This window comes from Propithecus coquereli, unplaced genomic scaffold (assembly GCF_000956105.1).
Source record: "Propithecus coquereli isolate 6110/MARCELLA unplaced genomic scaffold, Pcoq_1.0 Scaffold221, whole genome shotgun sequence".
Lineage (NCBI taxonomy): Eukaryota > Metazoa > Chordata > Mammalia > Primates > Indriidae > Propithecus > Propithecus coquereli.
The window spans coordinates 3,141,295-3,152,286 of record NW_012147301.1 but is presented as its reverse complement, the minus strand read 5'-3'; the positions used below and the strand labels follow the sequence as shown (position 1 = coordinate 3,152,286).

At 39.4% G+C, this 10,992-nt stretch overlaps 1 protein-coding gene across 1 annotated transcript in view; it reads left to right on the top strand.

Moving 5' to 3' along the window:
* The window catches only part of TRIP4 (thyroid hormone receptor interactor 4), a 67,746-nt gene that overhangs the window by 42,819 nt on the left and 13,935 nt on the right, over positions 1 to 10,992 (top strand). The window contains exons 8-9 of the mRNA XM_012644830.1: positions 2,094 to 2,218; positions 3,363 to 3,454. Coding sequence (XP_012500284.1) covers positions 2,094 to 2,218; positions 3,363 to 3,454 — 217 coding nt within the window. The remainder of the gene's footprint in view (positions 1 to 2,093; positions 2,219 to 3,362; positions 3,455 to 10,992) is intronic.

Sequence of the window (10,992 nt, the reverse complement as noted above, 5' to 3'; positions counted from 1 at the left end):
TTGACAAAAATTGTACTAAATAGCTTAAAAAACAAACCAAACTTTAAAAAGCTAAGGATCAAAGTCTTAACAGAGATAACAATACCAGTTATTTCATCTTTGGAAGGAAATTTATTGAAAAAACTTCTCTTGGCTTTGTCTTTGTATAAATAATATACTACTCAGCAATCTTAATGGTTTGATGCTATTTGAAATTTAAAGTTTTTATGCCATTTATTCATTTTAACTGTGATTCTATTTTCCTATCTATATATCTATTAATCTGGCTAACCATGCTGAGAAACTATTTTACCACAAATTCCTTTTCTACAAAAAGTGGGGGAAATAGAGATAAGCAGAAATATTACAGAGCTAAGTCATACCTGTTAGTGATGGTAATAGCTCACTATTCCATGGTATTTTATGTTTGTTCTTAATTAAATTTTTAAAAATAGTTTTATCTTTGCTTTTATACATACAAATAGAAAATTGTAAAGTACAGAAAAGTATTACCTTCAATCCCACACCTAGAAACATATATTATTACCATTTTGGAGTGTTTATTCTTTTTCCTGTGCAAATTGTTATATAGTGACATCATGATATATATTTATGTTTGTGTTTCCCTTTCATTTATCACTACAACATACTTATTTTTCCTTCTTATTTTTTTGGTTAGAATTTTATATTCCTGGCTATTTCCCAACTCATAACAGTAAAAATACCTTATATTTAAATAGAATTTTAGTTTTTGAAGTAGCTCTATGAAATACAGTCATGTGCTATATAACATCATTTTAGTTGATGGACCACATATACAATGGTGGTCCCATAAGATTATAATACCATATTTTTACTGTACCTTTTCTATGTTTAGATATGTTTAGATACACAAATACTTACCATTGTGTTATAATTGCCTGCAGTATTCCATGCAATAACATACTGTACAGGTTTGTAGCCTAGGAGCAATAGGCTATGCTATATAGCCTAGGCTGTACCATGTAGGTTTGCGTAAGTGCATTATATGATGCAGAACAATGAAATTGCTTAAGGACACATTTCTCAGGATGTAACCCCATTGTTAAGCAACACTTGGCTGTAGATTAGGACAGTATTATTGCAATCTTTGTCAAATGAGGACAATGAGGCAGGCAAAAGTAAAGAAGATTGCTCTGAATTACAGAGTTAGTTAGTGGCAGAGGAGGAACTAGTGTTCAGGTTTTCAAAGTGCTCTTTCCATTCTACTGTGCAGGCTTCAGTCATTTCCCTACTTTCCTAAAAGAAAAATTATCGGCATTTAAGCACAGTCATTTCTATTTTGTGGTTTCACTATTAGCTGTCATTTCTCTTCTTTATTAAGATGCACTACACCTTTTCTCCCCTCTTAGAGGTTAGACTTTCTTGTTTGGCTCCTAATGTTTCATAGTCCGTGTGTGTAGTGCCGTTAGAACAAGTGCATGTGAACCTGCTTCTGCTGCAGGACAACCAAGCCTTTAGATGTCTGGTTTTCTTATTCAGTTCTCTGCTTTAGGGGTCTTCCTTTTCCAAAGTACAAAACTAACCAACTGGCTGGGTGTGGTGGCTCACGCCTATAATCCTAGCACTCTGGGAGGCTGAGGTGGGAGGATCACTTGAAGTCAGGAGTTCGAGACCAGCCTGAGCAAGAGCAAGACCCTGTCTCTAGTAAAAATAGAAATTAGCTGGACAAGTAAAAATATATAGAAAAAATTAGCCGGGCATGGTGGCGCATGCCTGTAGTCCCAGCTACTCAGGTGGCTGAGGCAAAAGGATTGCTTGAGCCCAGGAGTTTGAGGTTGCTGTGAGCTAGGCTGATGTCACGGCACTGTAGCCTGGGCAACAGAGTGAGACTCTGTCTCAAAAAACCCCAAAAAACAACAACAACAAAAGAAATTAGAGAACAGTGTTCATCCTCAAGTGAAAGGTATTGTAGGAGAAAAGTCTTTCTCACAGAAGATCTCTCTCTTGGTAAGGTATCATCTATAAATCTCTTGGTTCCACTGGATAATCTGCTATAGGATTTGTTGTATATTATGGGATCTTCCAGAAAACTAGAATTTAGATCGTTCCCATTAAATTTGTATTTGTTTAAGGGTGGAGGGCAGATCCTGGTATACCCCCCACAGAGGACGACTTTGGATAGCAGCCACAGCCAAAAAACCCTCCCCTCAAGAAGTCTCAGAACTCCAGGCTACATATCGTCTTCTTCGTGGGAAAGGTACAGCTGTATGTTCTCCTTTTAGTCTTACTTTGTGGAGAGAAGTCATTGACATTCATCTTCTTTCACTTACTTCTTCCTGTGGCTTTTTCTTGGCTAAAAGGGACTTTTAATGTTTGTGTATGTGTGTGTGTGTTTGTTTAGTGACAAATCATAGACAGCTGTTCAAAGCTTTAATTTTTCAAACAGTGCAAATATCAGTTTCCAACACCGGATATCAAACAACTTGTCTTAATTTTATCTTAATTTATCTTAATTTTTTACTGGAAAATCTTCTCTTTTTTTGCCCCCCCCACTTTCCCAACACCACTCCCCTCTCTATCTTTTTTACTATGCAGGTAAAATGACTACTATAAATCCTGGGATCTTTAAATTGGGAAGAACAACTATAAATAAGAATTTTTATTGGGAGTGACCCAAATAGATACCTGTTATTGGATTTAGACAGATCTAAGTTGATTGACTTAAGGAATGTATTTGGGGGATCACCCCAAGTACCCCAACTTTGGATCCTGAAAAGGACTTCTGACCTTTAGTCATCCAGTTTTCCTTCCTCGTCTCTGGTTCATATGGTTGTTTTGAAGGTAGAATGAAGGGATAACTACAGAACCACCTTTAAAAGTTTTTAAGAAAGCAAACTTAAGGAAGCACTAGGAATCAAAAGTGCATGCTTCCTTAAAAAACATTTCTATTTTGACAGATATGAATGGCTTGTTTTAAATTTGTGTTCCGCCATTCATTCTTAGAGTTTTTGCCACATTTTTGTGGTTTTCTCTCTTGTCATCTGTAGCTACGTTTCTTTTTTTCTAAAACCAGTCCCTACCAAATTCCAATCTGATCCAACTGAGTATAGTTATCATTTTGTTCAGAATGAACTTGGAGTTCCTTGAGCTTTGATGGCATGAGGGCAATTGTTTTCTAAAGGAAAAATTTTCTAGCTTAGCATCTGGATAATGGACTAAGGTATCCACTCACTAGATTTTTTGCTAAAATATAAACCGTTGTGTCAAATAAAGAGCTCATTGTTTTCCTTATGTCTACAAAAAGATAATGTAAAAAGTTATTTATTCAGAATTGAAAACAGATTCCTGAGTTCCAGGGTCACAAAGAAATTTATTCAATCCTTTTGTTGTTCTTGATTCAGATGTGGAATTTCCCAATGACTATCCATCAGGTTGTCTTCTGGGCTGTGTGGACCTAACTGACTGCTTGTCTCAGAAGCAATTTAAGGAGCAGGTGAGTATAGAATACTTCTCTTGGACAGATGCTTGGTTTGCTACCATAACTGACTCTTAGATCTTTCAATATATAATATCCTGAAGATAGTAAGATACAGCAACTGAATTTAGACATGTGAGGAGTGGAGAATCTTTTAATAAGGAACTATTGGAGGAGAAAAGACCAGGGCAGAAACAGAAAAAACTTAGTGATGTTTTGGTTTCTGATATATAGGAAACTGGTACATACATATTTCTGCATAAACAGCTGTTGTCACAATCCAGCTAACAAGTACAGGTCTTTGTCCCTTACTAAAACCTTTGGCAAAGAAACCCTCCATTTTACCTTGAATCATTTTGATTGGGTGGTGGGGATGACAGAATCTGTTATTGATGATTCTGGAGTTTTTGGTCCAGGTCATTGAACTCATGATAGGCAAGTGTCTTCGAACTCTGATTGCCTGGACTGTGCCAGATTTGGGGTGGCGGTGGGATGTGTGTATGTATGTATGTATGAATATACATATGTATGTATATTTTTAAATTTATTTTGGTAACTAAAGAGTGAACTGAGCTGACTAAAGTACACTTTTAAACAGTAGAGGGAGCTGAAGAACTTTAGCTTAATTAGAAAACTCCTGAAATATAGAGCCTTTATGTTTAGGCTCAGACTGGCAGAAATCCAGATTTGGAAAGTCCATCCTTGAAGCATGAAGAACGTTACCTAACAGTGTGGTTTTCCTCTTCTTTGAACAGTTACTTTAGGTAATAATAGGGCCTCCATCACTGCACTTAAGAAAATGTGCTTTAGCTTAATTTTTTTCAGTAAATTCTTTGTTTTTAAGACTTATTTCCCTTTCATTACTATTATTGTTGTCTACTTTTTTTCTTTTTTTTTTTTTTTGAGACAGAGTCTCACTCTGTTGCCCGGGCTAGAGTGCCATGGCATCAGCCTAGCTCACAGCAACCTCAAACTCCTGGGCTCAAGCGATCCTCCTGCCTCAGCCTCCCGAGTAACTGGGACTAGAGTCATGCACCACCATGCCCGGCTAATTTTTTCTGTATATTTTTAGTTGCCCAGTTAATTTCCTTCTATTTTTAGTAGAGACGGGGTCTCGCTCTTGCTCAGGCTGGTCTCGAACTCCTGAGCTCAAACGATTCTCCCACCTTGACCTCCCAGAGTGCTAGGATTACAGGTGTGAGCCACCGCGCCTGGCCTACTTTTTTTCTTTACTATTCCTCCCCATCTCACCTTCTCTATCCTTTCCTCACGGATTTTACCCAACAGTTGTTATCCCTCTAGATTTCTGTCTTTCATTTTCTTGTGGGTTGCCTTCTCTGATTACTTTATGTGTATGAATACAATGCGTGCATTTTGGTGTGAATTTTGACTCCTAGCCTTTTGTTCTGCCCTTAGTATTTGAGTCAGACCTAGTCAAAACCGTAGACATGTGGAGGCCCTTCATTCCCTACATCCTTGTGCCTGTAGTGTTCCTCTCTGCCCAGTTTTTTTCAATGTCTTCTTTCCTCCCCCCTTCTCCCATTTTCCTCCCCAGTCTAGAAGTAATGATTATTAAAATGTCTTACATTAGTGTAGGCTTTACAATTTTAGAGACTCACAGTCATTATTAAAGTTTAGTATAACTAATGTAATACATTATGTTTTCTTCCTGCGATATGTATTTGCTTTCTAAAAGACAACCCAGGAGTATCTGGCAGCGTGGATGATGGTTTTTGGAAGGGAGCCTTGCCTTATTTTCTCTTATATCAATCAAGCAAACCACCACCTGATACAGGGTCAAATGATTTCAATCTTTGGATGGCTAGTTGTCTTTCCACCACAGATATGTGTAGGGAAGGGTAGGAAATTATAATCCTAAAATATGGAGTTCTGTGAGGGTTATAGGAATTAGAAATCTAACAAAACAAATCTTTTGGGTTTCTCAAGGATACCTCTTTTTCAGATCAGCACGATACTTTTCCTTGAGCTTATATTCTGTACTATGTCCTGAAGTTGTTGAGGACATCATGTAGAAGTGCAGGAATCCTCTTGTATGTTCCCAGCAGGAGGTCCCAGCAACTCTCCTCATGAATGTCCCTGATATATGACATTAAAATATTCCAAAATGCCAGAAGCCAGTAGGCTTCATCAAACATGGGAATCCCATACCTGTTTTCCCTATGGTCAGCTTTTCTGTGGCTTTTTTCCACTGTTTCTTTTCTATGTTTGAGGGTAACATATGAATATGTTCAGAATTGGTACTAGTCCTGTTTTGGTATTATTTATTTGGTAAGGAGCTTATCACTTCTAAATGTTGTAGCTTTGCTGTTTGGCTGCCTCTTGGAAAACGTCTAGACCACCCTTGGTAATTCACCTGTCTGTGAGCTAGAATTCTGTAATGTAAGAAATGAAGTTGCCTAGTCTGTTATACCAGCCTCATTCTTGTTTCTGAAGGAATGAGTTGACAGTGTAGGAACAACAGCCCTAGACTAGCATTTCCCAGACTATTCCATGGCATAAGTGTTCTTTGAAACATACATTTGTGAAATGTCTTTGGATTAAACAGATTCAGTTGTTTACTGCAGAACTTCTCAGAGCCCTTAATATGCCAGTGTGGATTATGGCTGTCTAAGTGATAGATATAATGTGCAGTGTTCCCAAAACTTTGTGATCATGAATCGCCCCCACTACCTATTTACATACTGCAGAGCTGGTATCATGGTACATACAGTTTAGAAAGCGTTAGCCTAGGTATGTTTGGTTCTCTTTTATCCTCATAGGTCAGCTCACGGAGAGAGAACCATCTAGGAAATAGTTTCCTAACCTGTGTCTTCCTTCACCGTCGCCATAGTTCTTTCCACCCAGCTGAACTGCATTTTCTTTGAAAACTGGTATGGATCTAGTAATTTTTATTTCAACCGAAACTAACTTTCCAAGTGACTTGGACCACATTTTACTTCTTCATTCTGTTCCTGGCTTTTTCATTCCCTAAGGAAACTTGGTAATTTACTTTTGACCTCATATTCTTTTTTCTTTTTTTTCTTTCTTTTTTTAATTGGAGACATGGTCTCACTCTGTCGCCTGGGCTGGAGTGCAGTGGTGTCCTCATAGCTCATTGCAACCTCAAACTCCTGGGCTCAAGCAATCCTCCTGCCTCAGCTTCCCAAGCAGCTGGGACTACAGGCGCATGCCACCACACCTGGCTGATTTTTCTATTTTTTGTAGAGACAGGGTGTCGCTCTTTCTCAGGCTGGTCTTGAACTCATGGCCTCAAGTGATCCTCCTGCCTCAGCCTCCCAAAGTGCTAGGATTTCAGGTGTGAGCCACTGTGCTCAGCCTGACCTCACATACTTGGCCTTTCTTTGATAAGTTAAAAAGTACACTAAGCCCTCATTATTTTGCCATAGCGTGATCATTTAGTTTTCTAAAAAAATAATAATAACAGAAAAGGTTATGTTAATGGTTGTTTAAAACCAAGTGCACTACACTGTAAGTGGCTTTTGAAGATATGTGCTTAAAATGCTTTCCCCTGAGGTACGAACCTGTCTTCCTTTTATCTTGTAAGACTAGTACAGCCATGGTTAATTTGTGCCAGAAAAAAAAATCCCACTAGACCCTCAGCCCTTCTTAGTAATGGCAGGGGATGAAGCTAGACAGGGTAGGAGTGACACAGAAAAGGCTGTGGGTTCAACTCAGGAGAGAAAGGTAGACCAGAGCCATCTCATTAAAGCTTCTCTTGTTATTCCCCTGGAAGGAGCCCATGCCGTTTGGCAGCATTTTATCTGCCAGCAGCAGATGTAAGCTCTCAAAAACAGCAGGGAGGATGTTGACTGCAACAATGCATCAAGGCTGTGGTTTGTAACCTCAATAGTAAGGCAGTTAAAACTTTTTTTTTTTTTAACAAAGACATTTTGATTGCCAAATCCATAACCATTAGCAGCTGTGGTTGTGAACAGTTCACTAGACCTGCGGTCCCCAACCCCTGGGCCGCAGCCCCATCCTGGACGGTGGCCTATTAGGAACCGGGCTGCACATCACACCTAAACTTCACCCCCCATCCTCCCCCCATGGAAAAATCATCTTCCATGAAACCGGTGCCTGTTGCCAAAAAGGCTGGGGACTGCCGCTCTAGACCTAACAAGTTTTCAAACAAAAAGTTTACTTGGTGGCTTTTGTTTCTAAGTGTCTGTGTTGTATTTGTGCTATTTATATCCCTGTGTCTATAGAAAATCTGATTTGTCTGAAATCTCCAAGTCATTGATTATTCTATTGCTTCTGAACTGAATCCGTTCCTTTCCTGGACCCTTTAGTCCATTTGGTCTTCTGGCTTTTATAACAGCCAAGACCCTATCTTCAAGGAATTATGCTGAAGCAAGTGTACTGCTGAGTGCCTATATTCAGTAATTGACATCAAGCAATAGAATTGTGGTCTTCCAGTAGGGGAGAGAGTATTACTTTTTTCTTCTGTAAGAATAGCCAAACAACATAGATCTTCAGGGAAGATTGCAGATATTACTTCATGTGTGGAAATCATCAGCTTCTATCACCAATGATTGTCTGTGAGTCTAACAGGTAAGAAATTAGAAAATGAAGGAAGTGATAGTCAATATTCAAAGTAGGTATTGGCCTTGAAAATACAGTCCCTAAATTCTCTTTTAAAATATGTGAAAATGGGCTCAGCATGGTGGTTCACACCTGTAGTCCTAACTACTTGGGAGGCTGAGGCAGAAGGATTGAGCCCAGGAGTTAAGGCTGCACTGAGCCATGAATCTTGCCAACTGCACTCCAGCCTGGGTGACAGAGCAAGAATCCTGTTTCGAAAAAAAAAAAAGTGAAAATGTTCTCTCTGAGAAAATTGGCCAATTCATAGATCTTAAAATTTTCCTAAGGGATTGGGAGTGCTGTTATGTGAGAGCCAACAAAGAGGGAAATTGTATGCCACTAACAACTAACTTAACCCTGGGCAATTCTTAGTAGAACAGCAGCAGTCCTCCGTTCTACCAATTGAGCTATGGAAGGACACATCCTAGGCAATTCTTTAAAATCATAGCTTACTTCAGTGAGATAGGGAATATATTTTCAGAATTCTCACGAAGACTAGAACATTTACTAGAGTTTTCTAGGTTAGAACAGACTGTCTTTAGAATTATTTGCAGTCTAAATATCAAATATCCACTTGAAAATGGTTTAAGGAACAGCCATGTATATGTATCTTTTTAATCCAGGGAGCATTGTGCTTTCTGTTGTATTTATCCCAAAGATAGATGGGGAATATTACCACTTTTTCATGTGTTATGTAAATTCTTTAATGTTTAGCTTTTCATCTGAAAATGAATATATAATTCTTAAGGTTTTCTTATGTATTATTCATCAATAATAATGTATTATTCATCAAATATTACTTCAATCAAGTGCCTACTATCAGTCAGACACCATTCTAGCCACTAAGAGAAACAAAAAGATAAATCAACCACAGGTTCTGTCCTCAGATACCCACTAGGTAAGTATGTATGTAAACAACGAAATACAAAATTAAAAGTGAGGGTAACTGTCTCAAAGGGAAGTAGACTGTCACTGAGGACCTTAAAGGAGGGAAAGGTTCATCTAGCTGGGCTGGATCCCAAAAGACTTTATTAAAAGGATGGTTTCGGATTAGAATTCCTGGCCCCAAGTGATCCTCCCACCCCAGCCTCCTGAGTAGCTGGGATCACAGGTGTGAGCCGCAGCACCCAGTGCTATCACATTCTGATCAGTGTGTACCACGCTCATTATGTGTGTTATTTTCTTCTCTTTTTTGTTTTTTTGAGACTGAGTCTCACTCTGTTGCCCCAAGTAGGGTGCAGTGGCGTCATCATAGCTCACCGCAGCCTCAAGCTCCTGGGCTCGAGTGATCTTCCTGCCTCAGCGTTCCAAGTAGCTGGGACTACAGGCGAGTCCCATGATGCCCAGCTAACTTTTCTATTTTTAGTAGAGACGGGGGGCTGGTCTCAAACTCCTGACCTCAAGCAATCCTCCTGCCTCAGCCTCCCAAAGTGCTAGGATAACAAGAGTGAGTCACCGCGCCTGGTGTATTTTCTAATCCACACAATTCTAAGCAAGGTGTCATCACCACCTGTTTTAGAGATGAGAGAACTTAAGGCTCAGAGTTAAAATAATTTGTGTAGTGTCAGTCAATAAATGGTAAAATTGAGATTTTGCTGTCCAAGTCCCCCTACATAGGTGGTAGAGAGGCATATTCCGAGGAGAGGGAGTAATGTGAGCAAAGTCACAGAGGTGGGAAGCGATGGCCCGTATGGAGAATGATGGCAAACTAGTTTGTTTAAAGAAGAATGTGAGTACAGAGAAATAAGCAACAAACAAGAAAGGAAAGGCTGGTTTGGTCAGATGATAGATAGTTTTAGATGAAAGGCCACTGAAGTAAGACCTTTATCTATATTCAGTTGTGGGATGGGGGAAGAGTCTTTTGAAGATTTTTATGAGGCATTAACATGATCAACGCCTTTCTTGAGGAACACTAATCTGGCAGCAATGTGGCAGATGAAATAGATTCTGAAGGTGGGAAGACTAGTGAGAAGACAATTGTAGTCAAGGGTAGAGATATTTAAAAAATCTGTTCTATGATAATGCCAGTGAAATTAGACAAGAGAGGAACAGATGCAAGAGGTTTTGTGTAGATAGAATCAATCACTTGATATCATGCCTTCATTTTATTTATTTATTTATTTTTAATCGAGATAGGGTCTCACTCTATTGTCCAGGCTAGAGTGCAGTGGCATGATCATAGCTCACTGCAGCCTTGAACTCTTGGACTCAAGCAATCCTATCTTAGCCTCCTGAGAAGCAGGGACTACAGGTGTGCGCCAACACGCCTGGCTAATTGTTTAGTTTTTTGTAGAGACAGGGTCTCACGGTTGCCCTGGTTGGTCTCAAACTCCTGGCCTCAAGTGATCCTCCCACTTCGGCCTTCCCAAGTGCAGAGATTACAGGCATGAGCCACGTGCCCAGCCCATTTTACCTTTAAACCAAGGCATAGAGAAAGCGCTCTACTTGATCTAGAAGGAATCTGCTTTAGCCTTACTGTCCTCTTGCAATTTGTCCAAGACTTCTTGGTTTGTTATCCAGTTTACTATGTGAACCAAGTAGCAAATTATCTTCTAACTTTAGATTTTATTGCTCAGGATATTATATAGTGATACATTCAACAACTACTTATTGACTATCTGTCATGTGCCAGGCACTGTGCTAAAAACTAAAGATCCTGGAGTTTTAACAAGATTATTCCATATCCTCTGGATTTGTAAGTCTATATTAGAAGAGACCAAGACAAGAAAACCGAACTATAATAATTATCATATCAGTAGCAGAATGCACAAAGGAGGGCATCTAACTCCTAACTCAGCCTGGCTGAAGGGATATGCAGGAGGGTTAAGAAAGCTTCTTAAAAAAATAAAAGTCCTAGGGTCAGCACAGTGGCTTATGCCTGTAATCCTAGCACTCTGGTAGGCCGAGGCGGGAGGATTGCTTGAGGTCAAGACCAGCCTGAGCAAGAGCGAGAC